This window comes from Symphalangus syndactylus, chromosome 22 (assembly GCF_028878055.3).
Source record: "Symphalangus syndactylus isolate Jambi chromosome 22, NHGRI_mSymSyn1-v2.1_pri, whole genome shotgun sequence".
NCBI classification, from domain to species: domain Eukaryota; kingdom Metazoa; phylum Chordata; class Mammalia; order Primates; family Hylobatidae; genus Symphalangus; species Symphalangus syndactylus.
In genome coordinates, this window is record NC_072444.2 from 17,977,880 (window position 1) to 18,000,106 (window position 22,227).

The following is a 22,227-nucleotide window of genomic DNA, read 5'->3' on the forward strand; positions in this document are numbered from 1 at the left end:
TGTGATCCCACCACCACACTCCTGCCTGTGTGACAGAGAGAGACCCTGTGTCTAATTAAAAAAAAAAAAAAAAAAAAAAAAAGGCATTCTTGCAGTGACCCAGCCAGCAGCCCCAGCTGCCTCACTGACAGAGAACCCTCCAAAATCCCCAGTACAGGGTGCTCAGGGCATGTCCCGGATTCCTGGTCACCCAGCGGGCTCCTTTTTTAACTCTGACTCTCTCCACCTTTTTTTTTTTTTTTTTTTTTTTAAGAAAAACAAAAAATGGAGACGGGGGTGTCTCACTCTGTTGCCCAGGCTGGTCTCAAACTCCTGGCCTCAAGTGATCCTCCCATCTTGGCCTCCCAAAGTGCTAGGATTACAGGCGTGAACCACCGCACTTGGCCTGACTTTCTTCTCTTTGGGGCAGCTTTGTGTTCAGTGGTGTAGCTTCATACGTGCATCTAACCTACTGGCTGACCCTGTTCTGTCTGCCTGCACTCCATCCCACCACAGCTGGCATGTCTCAGGATGGCCAGGCAGCCTGGCATGGGGCAGAATATGGGCACTGGGGCCAGCCAAGCCTGACATCTCCTCCCAGATCCCTGCTTCTCAGCCCGTGACTTGGGCACGTTCCTTATCTGTCTGGGTTACAGTTTTCTTAACCGTAAAAAAAAGATATGCAAAGCCCCTGACACAGAATGAGTTCTCAACAATGGCAGCTTTGGATGAGAGTGATGACTTGGAAGCCCAGAAAGTCCTGACTGTTGACGGCTCATGAGGTAGCTCCATGGGGCCAGCAGTGTTTTCACAAGTAGTCCAGAGGGCAGAAGACAGTCGCAGTGGTGCCAGCTGTGGAGAGTTTGGTCAGATCCCAAAACCAGATCCCAGAGCCAGATAGCCGGCCCCTGCAGCGGCACCGTTGTTTCCAGAGAGGCCTTCATTATTTCTCTTTAAGTAAAAAAATAAAAGTCTCGTAAAAGAGAGGCTCTAAAGCGCGGCAGCCGCAGTCCAGATGTGCCTTCTAAGTGCAACTGGCATTAAAGTCGCACATGCCTAAGCTGATTGGTATGTTGACTCGGGGGATTGTTGCACCTGTGTGTACTGGAAGGAATTTCCGCTGAATACCTGCCCCGTGTCCATGGGCGGCCTCTGGGCCGTGTTCCCTAAACCGTGGTGAAAACAGCTGGTCTCAACACACAAACAAGGGTGGTCGAGTTTCAGCATCAGCTCTGGACACGGCCCGCCCAAAGCCAAGTGTTGATCTTTCTCCATTTTGTGTGGAGCCTGTGCCTGTGGGTACGGAACTGCTCCCAGTAAGCGGCACTTTGTGTTTCTGACGGATGCTTCCAGGGCAGCTCAGAACATGTCGAGGTTGCCTTCTTCTCCCCTCTGCTCAGAAAGTAAGAAAAACCAGCAGCCACCACTTGTTGAGTGCTTGCTCTGCCAGGTGCCATGGCAAGTGCTTGCCCGTTCATTTTTTTCTTGTAATCTTCCTTATATCTCCTCATGCTTGTTTGCCAGATGCATCTTGAGTGCAGGCTGGTACAACCAGTGTAAGGAAGAGAACCCACACCTCCAGCCCCTTGTGTGCCGTCTGCAGCTCTCTGGACTTTGCAACGTTGTGCCCACTGGGCAGCACCCACGCCCATCCATTGGACAGGGGATGTGCTCAGCTTCTTTTCGAAGTTGGCTAGATGGCAGCCAGCAGAGCAAAAAGGAATGTTGGTCTACACCACGAGGAAGGGAGCCAGGTTTTAGATGCCTCTCTGAGCAGAATGGACAGTTTTCTCTTTTTCCTGAGGTGGAGTTGAATTGTCCCCACCTGTGAAGACCAGGTGCCCGTTTTGTTGTAAGGATGTTAAGGATGATCAGAAAAACAAACTATTGCTGATAGCTGGGGATTTTAGTTTCTTTTTTACCCTGGGAGGGAACAAAAAGGCATTGTTTTGGGGCCAGAAACTCAGCTGCCGGGGAATGGCTCTGCCTCTGGGTTTTATTCTCTTCCTCTTTGCCATAAAATCAGTCATGGAGCTTGGGAGTTTCTGTTTGTTTGTTGTTGTTGTTTCTTTTGAGATGGAGTCTCGCTCTTGTTGCCCAGGCTGGAGTGCAGTGGCACCATCTCAACGCACTATAACCTCTGCCTCCTGGGTTCAAGCAATTCTCCTGTCTCAGCCTCCTGAGTAACTGGTATTACAAGCACCTGCCACCATGCCTGGCTAATTTTTGTATTTTTAGTAGAAACGGGATTCACCATGCTGGCCAGGCTGGTCTCGAACTCCTGACCTCAGGTGATCTGCTAGCCTTGGCCTCCCAAAGTGCCGGGATTATAGGCATGAGCCACCGCACCTGGCCGGGAGTTTGTTTGAGCTAATGCCTGTATGACCTTGTCTTTGTCATGACCAAGCACCAGTTAACAGCAAAAAGTGTCCCTCATGACCATTTATTTTATTTTCATATATATATATATATATTTTTTTTTTTTTTAGACAGGGTCTCACTATGTTGCCCAGGCTGGTCTTGAACTTCTGGGCTCAAGTGATCCCCCCCACCTCGGCCTCCCAAAGTGCTGGGATTACAGGTGTGAGCCACCACACCTGGCCTAAGACCACTTATTTGTCCCAGGTCTTGCTGCTACTCCTTGGTGAGATCCCAGAAGCAGAACACACCATACATGTGACGGGAGAACATAGGGTAGGAGGAGGAAGACTCTCGTGGAATCTTACATGTTGGAGCTGTTTGAGGGCCCAGGTTCCTAGCTTAGCACCAGCTCATAGAGGAATTCTGCTTCTTTCAGTTACATCAACATTTCAAAATTTTTAGTCTGAGCTCTTCAGCCAGCATTCCAGCCAGCCCCACCTCCTGTGTTCCCTTCTACCTCTCCCTCATCAAGGCTGTGGGTGTTTCCATCTTTTTTTTTTTTTTTGAGACAGAGTTTCACTCTTGTTACTCAGGCTGGAGTGCAATGGCACGATCTCAGCTCACCGCAACCTCTGCCTCCCAGATTCAAGTGATTCTCCTGCCTCCGCCTCCCAAGTCACTGGGATTACAGGCATGCACCACCACACCCAACTAATTTTGTGTGTTTTTTTAGTAGAGACGGGGCTTCTCCATGTTTGTCAGGCTGTTCTCGAACTCCTGACCTCAGGTGATCTGCCCGCCTCAGCCTCCCTAAGTGCTGGGATTACAGGCGTGAGGCACTGCGCCCAGCTTGGTTTCCATCTTTATACTGACTCCAACGTGAAAAAAGTGCCCAGACCAGAGCCCTCCTTCCTAGTGGACCATCAGTTTCTCCACAGAAGCCTTCACTAGAGCCACCGGTGCTCTTTCTGGAAATCCACGTGATCTGGAACTCAGTGACATCCTCATTTGCACAGTCTCCTGCTTTCACGTATATTCCTGTGCATAGACTTCGGGGGAAGAGTGGCTTGGATAGAATACAGATCACAACAGACTCGGGATCCCAAAAGAGACGTTGAAATGTTGAAGCCATGTCTATGAGAGTGATCTGTAACAGATTTGAGTGGAAAGTGATATTCTTGGGTCCAGTCTACCAAGTTCTCAAGTCCAGGATGTGAGAGGCATTTTCATGGCAACACATAAGAAAAAATATTCAGCTGTACACGGTGACTTATGCCTATAATCCCAGCACTTTGGGAGGCCAAGGTGGGAAGATTACTTGAGCCCAGGAGTTCAAGACCTGTCTGAGCATAGCGAGACCCTGTCTCTACAAAAAAATTTAAAATTACCCAGGTGTGGTGGCATGCACCTGTAGTCCCAGCTACTCAGGAGGCTGAGGTGGGAGGATCACTTGAGCCCAGAACGTCGAGGCTGCAATGAGCCATGGTCATGCCATTGCACTCCAACCTGGGCAAGAGAATGAGACCCTGTCTCAAAAAAAGAGAGAAAGAAAAGAAAAAATATTCCATTTGAGATGACTGCAAGTTCAGTATGTGTAGCATGAATTAGGGGTGATTGCTATGAAAGCTAATTTGGTCTTGAGTGCTGGAGGGAGGAGTAGCCTGTTTGCCAAGAGATGGGCTGGTCTCTGCTATGCATTGGTTAACACTTAGTTTGGCCATTGTTTTCTGTTCTTTTAAGAAGGGCATTGACAAGCTGGAGTATGTTCAGAAGGATAAACAAGGTATTGAGTCGTATGAGGAATTACAAGGAGGAGAAAGCCAGAAAAGAGAAATCTTGGTGTAAGCCAGTTTTAAATGTTTGAAAGGACTATGCAAGGACAGGGCATTAAGTCCTTGTTTTTTTTTGTGTGATTCTGGAAGGCAGTAGTGAGAAATCTTGACTCAAGTCCAGAGAGAACTGTCTGAGTTGTTCAGAACAGAAATGTTTGCCTCGGGAATGTAATAAGTTCACTGTCACTAGAGGTGTGTAAGCAGAGGTTTGACAGAGACTTAAGATGTTAGGAACCTGCCCTGTGGTGCTCAGTCTGCCTCATACAGGCCCTGATGCAACCACCAAACCCTGGAATGTCAGAGCTGGGAGGGGACCCTCTATGCTGGCCTCTGATCCAACTCTTTGATTTTACAAATAAGAAAAAAGTCTTTTGCACTATGTTGGTGCCAAATATTGCCTTCCCCTTGGCTTTATTCAGTGAAGTTGACTGCAGGAGAAAGCCCCGTTCCAGCACCTATGGAGCTTACCTTATGATGCCCCTAACTTGGCTGCTGCCTGTGCCTCAGCGTCACAGATATCTCAGGCCAGAGGTCCAAGTCCTGTGAGTGTGGCCCAGCCCGCTAATAGCCAGAAGGCCATGTCTCAGTGAACCCTAGAACCAGAGTCTGTTTCTTGGCTCATGCTGGAAAGCCCTGCTCCCAGCAGGTCTGTCCTGGCCTTGGTTCTTGTGGCATGTACTCATTACCTGTTGGGAGCCTTTGTATCTGAGCCACGAATCCAGCTCTTCTCCCAGGAGGTGATTTGAAAGGAAGGAGTAAAGACCAGCTTCAAAGCCCCTTCTTCCCCTCCCATTTTCCCTGTTAGATTTTCAGCCCAGTGTTGGCCAGTCCTGGGAATTGGGTAATTCATAGTTACAGCTCGGATTCCCCGAGCAAGTTTCCACCCCACGCACACCTCAGCTTCAGGCACTCCATAAAGCTTTTGGAGCTGAAATATTTTCTTTTCTTTTTACTTTTGTGAAGTAGGTCATTTTGAGTGTGAAGTATTATGTTTTCCCTTTTTTCTCCTTCCCCCCAGAAGTCCTGTGGTTGAAAAGTTACGGACATAGAATCTATATCTGTGACTATGACATTATTCAACTGGAAGAGTGATTTTCAGGGAGAAATGACCTAAAACTCTGAAAAGAGAATTATTGACACATTAGGATTTTAGCTGATCCACGTTTAGGGACCAAGGTGACGATAGACAAAAACCCAACCAGATGTTTAATTGTAATTGGCTGTGCTGATAAACGGCTTGAGACCAGCCTGAGCAACATAGCAAGACCCTGTCTCTAAAAAAAAAAAAAAAAAATTTTTTTTTTTTTAATTAGCCATACATGGTGGTGCCTGCCTGTGGTCCCAGCTGCTTGGGAGACTGGGGAAGGAGGATCACTTGAACCCAGGAAGTCGAGGCTGCAGTGAGCTGTGATCGCATCACCACACTCCAGCCTGGGCATCAAAGCAAGACCCTGTCTCAGAAAACAAAACAAAATGTTAATCTGTGTTAGGAAAGTCTTAAAAGGCACCGGGACCGTTGGTAAAACTGATGGCACTCAGTTGGAGTTAGCTCTTCAGTGGACACAAGCAAACAGGTGACTCCAGCACTTTGCTCCCAGTCATTCCCAAGTTGGTCTGTCATTTCACCCCCTCCTCATCTTCCTGGAGCTTCTGAGGCCCCCCCAACTTCATGGTTCAACACTTGTCCAAGTTGACTTCTCCGCAGTCTTTGCAAGCTAATCCCTGTGTTGTCCTGGCCACTGGGGAGCTCTGATTTGAGCATGTTGTTCAGCCTCTTGACCGTGGGTATTGATTTCAGCCCTGTGCTCCAGGCATCCATTTAGGAAAGAAGCCTAGGAAAAGCCCATGCATTTCTCTTTGGGCCTCCACGGTTTTTTTTTTTCTTTCTTTCTTTTTTCTTTTTTTTTTATAGAGGCTGGCCTGGAACTCCTGGGCTCAAGCAGTCCCCCCACCTCGGCCTCCCAAAGTGCTAGGATTACAAGTGTGAGCCACTGCACCTGGTCCTAGGCCTGCATGTTTAAAAGAGGTTCTTGACCAGACGCGGTGGCTCATGCCTGTAATCCCAACACTGAGTGGAGACCGAGGCTGGTGGATCACTTGAGGCCAGGAGTTAGAGACCAGCCTGGGCAACATGCTGAGACCCGGTCTCTACTAAAAATACAATAATTATCCAGGCGTGGTGGCAGACCCCTGGAATCCCAGCTACTTGGGAGGCTGAAGCAGGAGAATCACTTGAACCCGGGAAGTGGAGGTCGCAGTGAGCTGAAGTCATGCCACTGCACTCCAGCCTGGGTGACAGAGCGAGACTCTGTCTCAAAAAAATAAAATAAAGCACTCCAGCCTGGGCGACAGAGAGACTGTCTCAAAAAAATAAAATAAAAAGTTCCCCCTTCTACCTCCTTGACCAGAGACCTCACTGCAGGGACTCTCTGGGCTTTTCCTCTTGAGCCCAAATCAGCTGAGCTGTGGTAGTGAGTCCTGGGCCCATTCCTCCTTCCCTGCAGAGTTGGGATTTTGAAATTATCAGGCATGGGCAGGGGCCAAGTCAGGGCGGGTTAATTCCTCTGCAACCTGCTCTCAGCGCTTAGCCACATTTGATCATTCACTCACATGGACGTACAAGGCCTGAGAGTGAGTCTCTGGCAATGGCAGAGCCACCTTATTGAAATAGCATGTTAGCATTTAAACAATATTAATACTATTTGACTCATTAAATATACAAAGGCCAGTTAAAGTGCTTCCATGTGTGTGCTGTTAGTTCTGGCGGGCGACTCCTCAGATGGCTTTATGTGGTTTCAGACAACGTTTTAGCACATTCTTAAAATACCACAAAAGCCTTTATGTAAAAACTCATAAATGCAAACCACATAAAAATTATTTTTTTCCTTGTTTCATGTCCTTATGATCAAAGTACAGTAGGTAAGAAATAAATTTTCAAAAACATGTTGTGGTCCCTCTTTAATGCTTCACGCGCAGAGCAAAGCCATAAACCACGTAGTGGGGGCGCTGTCTGTGTGCCCTGCAGGCACCTCCCACCTGAAGGTGCCGGAGCGCTCCGACAGCACTCGCAGGAGAGGCCGCTGCTTCTGGGCGATTCTGAAACAGGCCTTTCTAACCGCACAGTCCTCTGCTCCCTTCGTCTTGGAATGTCAGGTTGAGACTTGTGGCTGCTTCAGTCCCTGGAGATCCCTTTTGGTGAATGGAATGCAAGTCCATTCTTGAATTATTGTAGTGTTTGAGCTGTACCTGCAGAGGCCGGGTCTCAGCATGTCTGACTCACCTCAGTTGGAACACCCCAATTCAGAGAGGGAACAGATTCAAAGCGAGAGACCAACCACGCCGCCTCTAACTCTGTCGCCGTTGTTTCTTTATTAAAAGTCAGATTGACGGTAAATTAGGATACTATCCGACTGGATACTATCCTTGCTGTTAAAAATGATTATGGAGATCATGCGGCTCCATGGAAAAATGCTAATGATTCTGTGCCAAGTGTAAAAAGCCGAATTCAGCATGGTACTCTTGCTGTGCTTACGATTATATAAAAATCATGCATCTGGACTGGAAGGGAATTTGGAAAAATCAGATTTATGGGATAAGTTGATTTATGGCATTGTGGGCTAATTTTCAAATTTCCTTTTTTAAAAAACAATAATGTTCCTGCAGTAAGTTTTAAAATTGTGGGTAAAAGAATAGTAACCCCACAATGAGTGACAATTGAGCTTGCATTTTTACCTCCCCTGGCTCCAGCATTTGAAACTTTAGACCTGGTCACTGTGGCCCGCCAAGGAGAAGCTGCCCATAGTGGGAGCCAGGCGACGGGGTGGGACGTTGGAGTGGAAACGGCCAGTTCCACCCTCTAAAACTTTAATGCGGTTGTTTTATTTTTCTGGAAGAAACGGAACACTCAGGGATGGGACTGAGGGGAAGCAGCCGTGGGCCACCTGGTGCTTTTGAACTGGTCACCGGAGGGTGTCGACAAGGGCTGTCAGGCCATCGGGATTTCTCCTGGTTCCCCTCCAGGGCAGCCTGACCTGCCTCTCCCCAGTGTCCCAGCACACAGAGGAGAGCAAGCCTTGGGCAGGCACAGCACCGCAGCTCTGCGTGGATCTGTGAAGGAGCGAAGGATGGAATGCCCCTGGGCTGCAAGCCTTCTTTCCACAATGGCCAAAGGAAAGAAGGAATTATTGGCCCATCCTTTTTGCCAGCAAAGTGGGGTTTTCTTGTTTGTTTTTCTTCCCCCTCTTTTGATGTGGGGCTGCTCTCCCCGTAAGCCGACTGAAAGGGAAAACCGTGTGCTTGAACCAAGCCATCTGTCACCAACAGGAAGGGTATTAGCAGGTCTGTTATGAGTTGCTCTTCCCTCAGTAGTATTGATGTGCCTCGTAAGTTAACTTGTGAGAATCCAGGAGAACAAGCCAGAAAGGCTCACGGAGCCCATGCTGCCAGTCATCTGAGCCCTGCTAAACCTCAGGTCCAGCAGGGGCGGTCCGTCCCTCTCCAGGTGTTCTGGGAACGTTCCAGAATGGCCTGATCTCTCCAACTCTGTGTGGGCCTGGTCCAGACCAGGAGGGCCCTATGGAGGCAGATGGGGTCTTGGGCCCTGGACCAAAACACTCATCTGCTTACCTTGCCTCTCCCCAAGAAGGGGGAGTTTGGAGACAGACTGGAATAAAGGAAATGAACTTCTGGAGTGGGAGCTCTGAGTGCCAGTGTTGGCCGGTTTCCTGGACATCACCTCTGCCAGCAGTGAGCTCTGGACCCCACAGGTGTGTCTGTTCATCCAGTGGTCCTTTTCCTCTCCTAGGAAAGGATGCCTGTTCTGCAGCTGGCCAGAGCCAGAGCCAGAGCCTTCCCCACTTTGCACAGTTTGACCAGCGATGAGCTCAGCATCTGACACTGGACACCTCCATCCCACAGGTGTTCTCTGAGTGACACTTGTGTTAGCCAGGCAGCCCTGCCTTCATCTGCCCTCCTGCAGACTCGCCCGTGGACGCACCATGGTGTATTTGGTTTGATAACTTAATCACAGTGGGTAGTGCCGGAGAGGGGAATGGGACAGGATGTGGTCCTGCTGCAGGGGCTGGCCGCAGCCTACCTGAAGGAGCCCTGGGCGGGGAGCCAAGCATAGCCCACCTGAGTATCGGCCCCCTGGATGCTCTGCAGTTCTGTGGGTTGGAGTGAGGGGAGACCAGCCAGGGCACCCTCATTCTCCTGGGAGGATGCCTTGCTTCCTTGGACTGGTGGTCTCTCAGTTTCATTACACTCTGGTGTATTTGTGTACTGATTTTTCACAAAAGCTTTTTAGTTTGGAATGGTATGACTTACTGTAAAATTGCAAAAAAAAAAAAAAAAAAAAGTACAGAGAATTCTTGTATACCCATCACCCACATTCTGTAAATGTTAACATATACCATGTGTATTTTTTGTTATATAATAGCTTTGGTGAGACATAATCTACAGATACATGTTAATTTCTAGTGCTTAATTTTACATTAACCGTTTGGCAGGTGTCTACTTTTCCTAATTGTTTTTGTCTCTCAACAGCCGTAGAAAGTAGATTAAGTCCCGTAGGCCCATATTCACACCACTGGTCCCTTAGTAAATAGTTGTTGGACACATGCATGCATGAGCATAGCTCATAGCTGGAGCTGTCATTGGGTCTGTCTGACTCCCAGGCCTGTACCCACCCAGTACCCACCCAGTGCACCGTGCGGCCCACCTTCCCAGCTGTCCGGGGCTGAGGGCAGGGTGCTCCCAGAATACGCCTGCCGCACTGTGGCTTTGGGGCGTAATAGCGGTCAGAGAGGCCCCAGACTTTCTGATAAAGATGTGCTCACCATGAGAGGTGAGATTGCTCACAGTTTCATTGGTTATCAACAGAGATGAGATTTCTCTCTTTGGGGCTTAATTGGGGTCGGAGAGGCTACAGACTTTCGCCACAAGAAATGAGATTTTGCATAGTTTTCATTGGTTATCAACAGCATTTGCGGTTCCCATCAGCTGACTCCACTCCTCACCTCTGCTCACGGCAGTCCCAGTGAGCCATAGTAGTTGACCTGGGTCTGTTCTGTTTGGGATCCCAGACTGATTCCCATTTCTCATCTAACCTTTTCATTCCCTCTTCCATTTGATTGTAATTAGAAATCCCTCTTCCATTTGATTATAATTAGAAATGTTTCTGGGCCAGGTGCAGTGGCTCACGCTTGTAATCCCAGCACTTTGGGAGGCCGGGGCGGGTGGATCACTTGAGGTCAGAGTTTGAGACCAGCCTGGCCAACCTGGCAAAACCCCATCTCTACTAAAAATACAGAAATTAGCCGGGTGCAGTGGTGCACACCTGTAATCCCAGCTACTCAGGAGGCTGAGGCAGGAGAATCGTTTGAACCTGGGAGGCGGAGGTTGCAGTGAGTTGAGATGGTGCCACTGCACTCCAGCCTGGGAGATGGTGAGACTTCATCTCAAAAAAAAAGATGTTTTTGTATTGAGTCAGATTTGAGGAGGAAGCACTGTCTCGAGCTGAGCCCTTCATTTCCAGCTAGCGATTTGTAGGAAGTTGCTCCGAAATACCAACTGGAGCCCTGGTCTGCCAGGCTCAGGAGGGATCAGGGTGTAAGGAGTTTGTTGCTGTATTTTCTCATCTGCCCTGTAAAATATCCCAAAAGACAGAAATGTCGAACAATTATGGTGACTCCAGTAGTCATGGCCTGCATGGATTGTCACTGGAGGTCACTCGTGCTGTGTTCTTTATCTGGGAGGAGTGTGACGCCCAGAGAGGTTCAGTAAGCCAAAGACCACAAAGCTAGAGGAGGCGGCAGAGCCAAACTCAAATTCATCTTTATGACGCCTAAACCTACTACTACTACACCCCCAGGAATGCTGCACCCCCTCCCCCAGCCAGAGAACGATCAGAACACACCCAAGGATTGGCTCCCATAACTGTCGCAGGGAGGGCCCCGAATCCCAGAATCTTTGCTGAGCAGCAGCCTGGGACCCAGGCTGATGATCTGTCCTTTATTTAGCATCTAACAGGCACGTTGGCCTGTTTCCTGCAGGTATTTTGAAGGCGGCGTCTCATCTGTCTACCTCTGGGATCTGGATCATGGCTTTGCTGGAGTGATCCTCATAAAGAAGGCTGGAGATGGATCAAAGAAGATCAAAGGCTGCTGGGATTCCATCCACGTGGTAGAAGTGCAGGTACTGCCTCCCAGCAGCCGGTGGCTGGGGCCACTAAGTACAGATGGCACACCAACCAGTGTCGCGCTGCTCTGTAGCAGATGCAGTAGGGGGATGCTGTGATCTCTGAACCCCTAATTGTGAGAAATGCCTCAAAGCCATTTGGATAAAGATAAGTCAAGATTGCAGTAGTCATTGATGATTAAGTTCCCAAAAGAAATACACAATTACAAATGTCCCTTTAAAAACCAGTTGGGATTTTATAAGAAAGATAATATTGTGAGGCCAGGTGCGGTGGCTTGGGCCTGTAATCCCAGCAGTTTGGGAGGCTGAGGTGGGCAGATCACCGGAGGTCAGGAGTTCAAGACCAGCCTGGCCAATATGGCGAAACCACGTCTCTACCAAAAACACAAAAAAAATTAGCCGGGCTTGGTGGCAGGTGCCTGTAATCCCAGTTACTTGGGAGGCTGAGGCAGGAGAATTGCTTGAACCTGGGAGGTGGAGGCTGCAGTGAGTTGAGATCACACCACTGCACTCCAGCCTGGGTGACAGAGTGAGACTTTGTCTCCAATTTAAAAAAAAAAAAAGGTAATATTGTGATAATGACCTAGGAAGGGGGATGTTAGGATGACCTTGAATTCAAGGGGCCACTTCAGGCTCTTCCTCAGCTCAACAGATCTCTGTCTTGTCCTTCCAGGAGAAATCCAGCGGTCGCACTGCCCATTACAAGTTGACCTCCACGGTGATGCTGTGGCTGCAGACCAACAAATCTGGCTCTGGCACCATGAACCTCGGAGGCAGCCTTACCAGACAGGTAGAGTTACCCGCTCATAGCCACTTGCCAGCGCCCACAGGTACTGGCCTCAGCACTGACCTGCAGAGATGAGGGAGCAGGTGCCCCATTTAGGGTAAGCATGTTCAGCCAACTATAAATCCACCATCTAAGTAGGGCTTCGCATTCTCAAATAAAAGCTCTCTGGGCTGTGCAAGGTTGCCCACAGCTGCTGGCACTCTGCTGGCCTCCTGCTGAGGGAGGCCAGGTGCTGGCCGTGGCTCCTCCTTACCCCTCAGGACCCCGCACATCCCCATGCTTCAGGTCATGTTGTGCTGTGAGAGGTGGTGCTTGGCCCTGTTTGCTGTCTCTGTGGCCATGCCGCGCCCATCAGTCACGCCGGCTCTCTGGGAGCAGCTTCCCTGAGCTCGGAGGGTCTGCACCTTGCTGCCCTCAGCCTAGTCCAAGGACCAGCATCGGCATCACCAAAGAGCTTGTCAGAACGGCAGAAATATCAGGTCCCACCCACACCTAGCATATCAGGATCTCCATTTTCCCAAAATTGCCCAGGTAGTGTATGCACATTGAAATTTCAGAAGTGCCCTACTGTATACCTCTCTCTTCTCCATCTTTTGTTTGGGTATCACTAGCAACCCTTCTCCACAACATTGTTCCCAGGTTCTGTCTAAGGCAAACTTGGACTTGGACTGGAAGGTACTGCCTCCCCTGAGTAAACTTGCCTGACCTTCTACCTTAGATGCTCCCATAAGCATGTAGGTGGGTTTTAAGAACCTTGTATAAAGGTCCATGTTCAGGACCCTTTACATTCCCATCCCAAGAGAAGGCCTTAATCTCGTGCCGGTGCAGTGCCACAAGATGCTTGGCGTAAAGGGGGAAGAGAAAGCATAGACCAAGCTCAACTGGGTTTCACAAGAACCCCTCTTTGCCTTCGGAGAAGTCGGTATTGGCAGAAATGGCACAGCCTTGAGAGCCTCAGCGGGGTGCCACTTTCTGCAAGGATGCCCTTCCGTTCTCGGTTCCAGTAGCCCCTGACTGTCCACTGTGAGAATTCCTTTTAACATCAGAGATCTCTTTTGGTAAGATAATTATGCTCTCAGTAGCTGTGGATAAAAAAAATATGACCAAAAGGATCAATGTAGTAAATTTTTTTTTTTTTTTAGACGGAGTCTCGCTCTGTCACCCAGGCTGGAGTACAGTGGTGTGATCTCGGCTCACTGCAATCTCTGCCTCCCAGGTTCAAGCAATTCTCCTGCCTCAGCCTCCCGAGTAGCTGGGATTACAGATGTGCACCACCACGCCCAGCTCATTTTTTGTATTTTTAGTAGAGATGGGATTTCACCATGTTGGCCAGACTGGTCTTGAACTCCGGACCTCAAGTGATCCGCCCACCTCGGCCTCCCAACGTGTTGGGATTACAGGCATAAGCCACCAAGCCTGGCCCAGTGTAGTAAATCTTTTAAGTGAATTTGCATTCTAACTAGTTAGAACAACATGCATTTAAAAAATAGTGGTGCAAGGTGAATGTCAGCCATCATACCCGGGACCCTCCCTCCACCTATAGAAGCTCCACTGCCTCTCCTGTGTCAGAGGGGCTGGAAGCCAGAAGGGATGTTGGGGTCCTCTTTTTGGCCTCTGGGCAGGGATGTCACGGTCCCATCCCAGGACTACTCACTAGTGCTCACGGAGGGCACTTAGCCTTTTTGCGTGGAAGTGGACTCCTGTCTTCCAGGGGCCATTGGCTGGGGAGGAACAACCAAACCCCCAGGCAGCCAGCTCCCCTGCAGCCTGACTCTCCCACATCCTGCCACCTGGGGACTGGGTGGAAAATCCTGAATCTGTATCCAGAGACTGCTTCCTGTATCACTTACCACTCCAGGCTGTTGATAATTCCACCCAGTTTGCAGTGACCCGGACAAATATTTAATCCTCAGCCCTCCTAATAGTTTAAATCAGAGCTGTCAGCCCATGGCCAGAGTCTGGTTCTGGTTTGCCATGAGCAGTGTCTCCTGCCAAGCTAAACCCAGGCCTGATGAGTGCCTGTTCTCAGCACACCTTGGCCAGGGCTTCGGACTTTGTTTGCGTTGCCTTTTGCTCTGGGGGCTTTAATGAGGAAATTAATGCTCTGCCATCATTCTAACGGCCAATCACCACATCATTCATTTGAGGTGCATTAAAGCTGGGGCTGGGTTCCAATGTAAGTAACTACAGAAGGGGGAGGGATTGCAATGAGGTAGACAAATCTAAGTTAATGATGCACAGCTTCTGAGCAAACAGGGGAAGTGAGGGTTGCAGAGCTTGGCTACGGGTCCCAGAGGAGCTTTGGAAAAGCACCTGTGCTTGCTTGGATGGGAGGCGAAGGGTTCCGGGAGAAGTGAGCAGATCAGTGGTAGCATGAACACGCATGGTTTGCAGGCTGTCCCCTCGGATTAGATTGTAACCAAGGTCAAGTATTCTCATTTAACAGGTGAGGAAACTGAGGTTCAAACTTAAATAATTTGCCCATATAACTCAACCAGTAAGAAGCAAAGCCAGGATGTGAACCCAGATTTGCCTGGTGAGAAAAAAATATGCTACTTTCTACCACACCACAACTGTTTTGGTCTTAATTCGTCCTCTGTGCCTGCCATCCGGTGACTGCTAAATAGTCAGATGGAAGTGCATGGAGCAGTCAGCTCAGTGTAGACAGGACTCTGTCTCAGCAGCCGGCATGAGCAGCTGCAGTGGACCTGTGGCCTCAGAAGCAAGCAGGCCCCGCAAGCAGGATCAACCCTGCAGAGCCGCACACGGGGTCAGGGCTCCCTGGGTGTGTGCTGAGCAGCGCCGCCCTCTGGGTCCCTCCCGCAGGTGTGCCTTTGTCTTTCAGGATGATCTGCTGGAAGCCGCTTGGCCACTGGGGTGCGTTCACTACTAGAGGCTATGAGGAGGGCTTTGAGGTTTCTAGGGAGTCCAGTGATCTGATCAGATCTGTGTTTTCAGAAGGTGGCTCTGCCCATGGGCTTGGGGGATAGGTGGTCATGGGGAAGCTGTTACAGTCATCAAGGAGAGAGATGACAAGGGCCTGGATCAGGCAGCCCTGGGAGGGTTGGAGGGGACAGCCCTGCAGCAGAGAGGTCAGTGAAGAAGCTAGTGTCAGTCTGAGGCAGGAGGTGTGGCAAGGGCAGAAACAGAGAAGGGCAGGGGAAGAAGGGCAGGCCGGGAGGCATTCTGGAGTGGAGTGGTCGGGCTGGACGACCAAGATGTGAGATGGGGGTCAGATGAGAGCCCCTTCACTCGAGTTCCTCCTTACACAGTCCTCACAGCAACCTGGGCCTGGGTTTTTCCTCTGGAAACCTGGCCTCATCCAGGTCACCCACGCTCACATGCCCTTGCCCCACGTGTGTCAGGAAGGAAGGCTGCTTGGTTTTGGAGCCGTCTCCCCAGGCCCACAGTGCCAGGCCCTAGCCCCAAGAGCCATCCCAGCCAGCATCAGCACCCTCAGCAAGGCCCCGTGGGTCCCCAGCTTTCCCAGGGTCGTGTGGCCCAGCCTGCCTCACCCTGGCAGTAGCGGCAGCCGCCCTTCCCTGTGTGTGGCCCCAGGCGCACCCTTGTCTTCCTGTTTCCCATGGCCCATCTGGAGAAGGCCGCCAGCTTTGGCTTGCTGGCACCTCGCAGGGGTCCCTTCCGTGGACACATCAGGCTGTGCCCTGTGCCCACTCGTGTCCCAGTGTAGGCGGCTGGTGGTAGGCCAGTGGCCGGGGCAGAGCGCCACTCTCCTGGGCACATGACGGAGGTGGAGGGCCTGAGCTGCGCCTGCCAGCCAGAACACAGCCAGACCAGGCGACACTCCCTCCACCCAGCCCTGCCTCCATCATTTTTGCCTTTTGTTTCTCCCACCTCCAACCACCAAAAGATGTTTCTCAGGGATGTCAACTGGAAGACAAGGTAAATAGCTAGTCTTCTGGCAAATTCCCGCAGCAGTGGGGCTGTCGGAGAGAAGGTGAGCCGCAGGCTGGCCAGATCGTACCTTCCTGCCAAGGCTTATGGATGTGTGTGAGGAAAGGCGGGCAGAAGGTACCCTCTGGCACACTGCCACTTGGCCCCCCATTGGGAGGGTTGTAGAGCAAGTGAAAAAAGGTTGCAAGCCCCAAGTTCCAAAATGTTGAAAAGGAAGTTGTACTGAGAGGTCACTTCTCCTATGTGACAGCAGAGACGTGGGAAAGAGGCGAGACTGTAAATCTCTGGAAAGAGATCCAAGGTTTCCCATCCAGGGAAGGGCCCTGCAGATGTTCGTTTGATATTTTCTCAGCTTCTAAATATTTAGAAATGAAGGTGGAATGTTTTGTTGAGTGGGGAGATCAGGCGGATCATTGGTTAGTGCGCAGTCTCTCTCCACTCAGCAGTAGACACCCCCAATATATCTTCAGGCAGTAAATCCACAGCAGAGGCACTTGCCTGTGTATCCTAGCAGGAACATCCTCTTTGACTTGCGTTTGGCAGTTAGGCCAGGCAGTATATTTTTGTCACAGGGAAGAAGCCCATCACCCTTCCAGATGCAGGGAACAAAGGGTGGGCCGGGCCCAGCTTGGCAGTTGCAAGAGTGCACGCTTGCTGGGGAGGCCTGGCTGCAGCTGCACACACGCTCCTTGTGTCCTGTGGGGTTGCCTGGGTTCAGGGGTGGAGATGCTCGAGCAGCGCAGCTTCAAGGGACAGCTGGGTTTTTGTCAGATGACCTGGGGTGGAGTGACCAGTGCCTGGCTGAGAAGGAAAGCTGGCCTGAGACAGGCCCCCCACAGCCATCCTGTGCTGTGAAGGGGCAGAAACAGGAGAGGAAGGGGCTGGAGATCCCTGGCAGGAGGCGGCTGAGGCAGGGATGGACCCTGCTCAGGTTTTCTGAGCCCTGGATTGTGGTTTGTTCTTTGGTTTTCTGGTAAAGGATGTAGATGAAATTGAGCCAGCAGAGAGATCTCATAAAAGGAAGCAGGTTTCAGAATCACCCAGACCTTAATTCGGATGCTAGCCCAGGAACTTTCCAGCTGTGTGACCTAGACAGACCTCCACCTCTTTGAAACTCAGTGTTGATAATGCCCATTTTGAAAGATAATAGTTCCAGCACTTTGAGAGGCTGAGGCAAGAAGATTGCTTGGCCAGGGGTTCAAGACCAACCTGGGCAACAGTTGCACTGCCCCCTACCCCTTCCCCCCTCCCAACAAAACAAAAAATTATCTGGGTAGGGTGGCACCTGCGGTCCTAGCTTCTTGGGAGGCTGAGATGGGAGGATCATTTGAGCCCAGGATTTGAGATTATAGTGAGCTATGATTGCACCGTTGCATTCCAGCCTGGGCAGCAGAGCAAGACCCTGTCTCTAAAAAACATAATAAACAAATTTTATTAAAAAAAAAGAAATGGAAAGATCGGGTACAGTGGCTCATGTCTGTAATCCCAGCACTTTGGGAGGCTGAGGCAGGTGGATCACGAGGTCAGGAGTTTGAGACCAGCCTGACCAACATGGTGAAACCCCGTCTCTACTAAAAATACAAAAATTAGCTGGGTGTGGTGGCACGCACCTGTAATCCCAGCTACTCAGGAGGCTGAGGCAGGAGAATCACTTGAACCCGGGAGGCAGAAGTTGCAGTGAGCCAAGATTGCACTCCAGCCTGGGTGACAGAGCGAGACTCCATCTCAAAAAAAAAAAAAGAAAGATCATTGTAGAGTAGAAACAAAAAACTATTTTTACACAGTTTTATGCTCAATAAGTAATAACTTTTGCCAGGCACGATGGCTCATGCCTGTAATCCCAACACTGGGAGGCCAAGGCGGGCAGATCACTTGAGCTCAAGAGTTTAAGACCAGCCTGGGCAACAAAGTAAGACCCTGTCTCTACAAAAAAATACAAAAATTAGCCAGGTGAGGCAGCATATACCTGTAGTCCCAGCTACTCAGGAGGCTGAGGTGGGAGGATGGCCTGAACCTGGGAGGCAGAGTTTGCAGTGAGCCATGATAACAACACTGTTCCAGCGTGGGCAACACAGCCAGACCCTGTCTCAAAAATAAAAATAAAAACAATAACTTTTACTGCTACTACCATATATCTTGCAAGGAGAGGCTTTTTGAATATGTACAATTCTAGATTCACAATTTTCCTAAACTGGGCAACCCTAACTTTCCCTGGGAGGCCGTCTGACCACCATCTTCTGGCCTGGCTGCACGCCAGGTCCTGACCTCCAACCCACAGCATGGTGTGGTGACCAGGAGGACCAGACGAGTCCTGGGGATGGAGCTGTGCTTTGACAGTCGGTGAGAGCTGCCATTCTGGCAGGCCCTGCTCTAGGCCTTTTGTGTACATTTGTTTATTTAGTGCGAGGTGAAGGCAAAGAAATGGAGGCCTAGACAAGCCCAGGCCCTTTCCTTTCGGGCTGTAGCACCGGAGCTGTGGGGCCTCAGAGCTGTGAGTGGGGCCCATGCCTTAGGGCCACGCCCTCTGGCTTGGGCTAGAAGATGCCGCATGGCAGTGGGAGGTATAATATATCCCCTCTGGGGGAAAGGCTGCCAGCTTCCAAACGCTTGCCTGTGTTAGGGCCATGGGGAGGAGGAGAAGTGCCTGCGGGGGACACACGGGCCAGGCTCCAGCTTCAGACGCCATTGGAACCACCTTGTGGAACATCTGTGCAGCCACAGCACATAAAAATGTTTTCCTTCTGGCAGCCCCTTTTATAAGGATGTAATAATATATGCAGTGCACAAACGGTTCTATTTTTGGTGGGTCGGTATTGCCAGCGAGCTGACCCTGACCAGGTGTGGAGGGGAGTGAGCAGGGGCGGGCGAGGGGGCTGTGGAAATATGGCCAGGTGCGCCGAGCCCTGTTCCCCTCACTCCCCAGGCACCTTTCTCCTTCCCTCCCCAGCCGCTGCGTGGCCATTTACGTGGGCTCAGCTTCCCTACCACAGGCTGAGGGGGGCCTGTGTTCTGGGGGATCAGTCTGCTCCTGGGGACAGTGCCACACACTGCAAGACCCAGCCCTCTCCTCCACCCGACCTCTTCTACCTTTGGTGGCTAAGGGGTTTCGCCTATTCGTTGTAAGATGGCTCTTGATTCTGAAACACAAAGATGGTAACCAAGAGGCCAAATTGCTGCTGTGACTGGACTTGCCCAGGTGACCCAGGACCTTTGCCGATGGCCGGGGCCTCTCTCTGGGCTGTTGGTGCCCATTTAAAATGGGGCCCACAGTGAGCTCAAAACCCTCATCCCTTCCCTAGGGTGGCTGGGAATCTGCCGTCCACATGGAGCCGGGGAGGAGGAGAGACTCTGATTTGCTGGAAGGACCTCATTCATTTCCATCCAACCCCCAGGCTTCCCTGCCTATAGAGCTGACTCCACCCAGCCCTGAGCCTAGGCACAATAACCACCTTCATGTCTGGGAGAACACACAGTCCCCAGGGGCCGGCATGCAAAAGTTCTTTTTGAAGATGAATGGATGGAGCCCCCTCCGTCCTGAGGGTGCTCCCCAGCTCTTGCTGAGCAGACAGCCCACCCTATCATCTTGGCACCAGGGTTTTGCTAATGGCAGATAAAGATGATGTTCCAGCAGACGCTCCAGTGCTGCCAAGGGTGGTGTGTTTATTAGACCTGAAATGAGAACTGTCATTCTCAAGTTCATGGGCACTCTCACTACTCCTGTTTTATGGAGAACCCCTGGAGTCTGAGGGTCGAGATTCCTCAGGATGACTCGCCAGAGTGTGCCAAGACAGATGGGAGCAGAGAAGCCGGTCTTTCTAGCGTTTCTCTCCCTCTTTTCCACTAGTCCTCAGCAAAACAGTCTTGCCAGAACCAGGTGTCTTTTTTCTGCAGATATTTACTGTTATGACTTGGGAGGCAGCAAGTTCTGGACTGTTGCCCTCACCTAGACACCCCCTTGTCAGATGCCACCCATTTTCTCAGACCCGTCGGTCTCCCGGACCACATTGCTTTGTGAGCAGATGCCTGTCAGGGACAGCTCTATCAGAACAGACCAAGTCCAGCCCGGTGAGCCATGATGTTCTCTCACTGCTTGGTCCCCCGTCTGCCATCTACAGCGACATAGGTTGGGTCTGTTCCCCTGGCAGACAGCAGGCCTTCAGAGCCCTGCCAGAATCTTGTGTCTCCCCTAGCACACACACATCCCTCCCCACCCACCACCGCCAGGCCTGGATAGCCCTAGTTCTTTCCCATTTCTTGGTGTCAAGGTGTTCAGACCTTTTAAGCAGATGAACTCTAACTCATTCAAGGCTTTTAAAACCCAGTGCCTTAGCAGAGTACAGTGGCACGCACCTGTAGTTCCAGCTGTGTGGGAGGATTGCAGGAGTTCCTGTCCAGCCTGGGCAACATAGCAAGACCTTGTCTCTTAAAAGAAAATTAAAAAAAAAAAAAGTGCCCTAAACTGAATCCAGCCCTGCAGATGTAGGTGGGCCAGGACAGAACAGAGGGGAACCACTGCCTTCCCAAGCAAGTGATGGAACCTGGCAGCTGCAATGTCTTCATCATGCGATGGGGTGGGAATGCTGCTCCTTATCTGGGCACAAGGAATACTGGCATTTATGCACCTTAAAGTTGCACAAAAGCTTTCCTAGTAGCCACATCTCGTCCTTGTCAAACTTGAAATTATCTAAAAACCACAAGTCTCTTCATAGGAACTGTTTGCAAGTCAGTAGTTCCCCATTTTGTACTCCATGAAATGCACCCTTGAGCCTAAATATCTGGCTTGCATTTGCCCCAGTACATTTAACTGGCATGGTGAAGTAGGAAGAGCAAAGGCATTGGAATCTAACAACAGTGCTGTGTGATTCTTGCTTCTTTAAGCTTCAGTTTCCTTGGGTTTAAAACAGGGTTCCTAGGAAGCTGGGATGGAAAAAGGTGGCTGCTGCCTGGCTCCATTCCAAGTTGCTGCTCTTGTTCTGTAGCTAGCCCAGGTTTCCGGGTTCCATATTAACTCTGTGACCATCTCACCCCTTGACACAGTCGGTAGGAAGCTGGTCATTCTCTCAGCTGGGCCTTAGGTCCTGGACAAACAAGTTGACCAAGGGCAAGCAGAGACTGCTACAGGGTGCCACATAGTATATGTAGTACATAAATGGTTCTGTTTTTGGTGGGTCAGTATTGCCAGCGAGCTGACCCTGACCAGGTGTGGAGGGGAGTGGACAGGGGGCTGTGGAAATGTGGCCAGGTCCCTACCCCTGTCGGCAGAGGCTCCATCCTGCCCTAACTCTCAGCCACAGGTGCCCTTCCTGTCAGCCACAGATGGTAGACGGGAACTTGCCAAAAGGATGCGACCCTATTTAAGTAGTTGTGTTTTCTTCCAACCCAGCATCCCCACCAAAACAGGAAAAGAAGTGCTCTGATGCAGGGCTTGTTCACAGTGAGCCTGGCTGGCTCCTCATGATCTCTGACTTTAAAATGTGCCAGCAGATGATTTTAACGGTCCCATCAAAAATTGCTGTCTGGATCAGTTTTGAGCTAGCATTTCCTTGCAGAGGCCATTCTTCCTTTTTTGACAAAAGTCGGGTCGGCCAGGTGCAGTGGCTTACACCTGTAATCCCAGCACTTTGGGAGGCCAAGACAGGTGGATTACCTGAGGTCAGAAGTTCAAGACTAGCCTGGCCAACATGGCAAAACCCCATCTCTACTAAAAATACAAAAAAAAAAAAAAAAAAAAAAAAAGGCATGGTGGCGGGCACCTGTAATCCTAGCTACTGGGGAGGCTGAGGCAGGAGAATCACTTGAACCTGGGAGGCAGAGGTTGCAGTGAGCCGAGATTGCACCATTGCACTCCAGCCTGGGTGACAAGAGCGAAACTCCGTCTCAAAAAAAAAAAAAAATAGACAAAAGTCGGGTCAGTGCTGCTGCCCCCCAGCGTCAAGGATTGCAGTCACAGGTCGGGTTTGCCCGAACCTGGAAGCCTGGTCGTTTAAAGTGGCTTGGTTCTCTCTTGCCCTCTGCTCACCCCCTCTTAACCAGGTTGGTTCCACCTTTCGCAGCCTGAAAGTCAATCTCCCTGATGAGGAGATGTAGAAATAGGTGAGAAGCAACAGAGCCCGTACCCTCTGACGCAGTATCTCCCCCCCAGACTCCACCCTGTTC

At 50.6% G+C, this 22,227-nt stretch overlaps 1 protein-coding gene and 1 pseudogene across 8 annotated transcripts in view; both read left to right on the forward strand.

Annotated features, from left to right (window-relative positions):
- Window positions 1-22,227, forward strand: part of CAPZB (capping actin protein of muscle Z-line subunit beta) — a 147,691-nt gene that overhangs the window by 117,936 nt on the left and 7,528 nt on the right. For all 8 annotated transcript variants that reach the window (XM_055262312.2, XM_063631753.1, XM_063631752.1 and 5 more), the window contains exons 5-6: window positions 11,225-11,366; window positions 12,043-12,159. In XM_055262312.2, the coding sequence (XP_055118287.1) occupies window positions 11,225-11,366; window positions 12,043-12,159 (259 nt within the window). The remainder of the gene's footprint in view (window positions 1-11,224; window positions 11,367-12,042; window positions 12,160-22,227) is intronic.
- On the forward strand, window positions 12,168-21,974 carry LOC129472551 (uncharacterized; annotated as a pseudogene).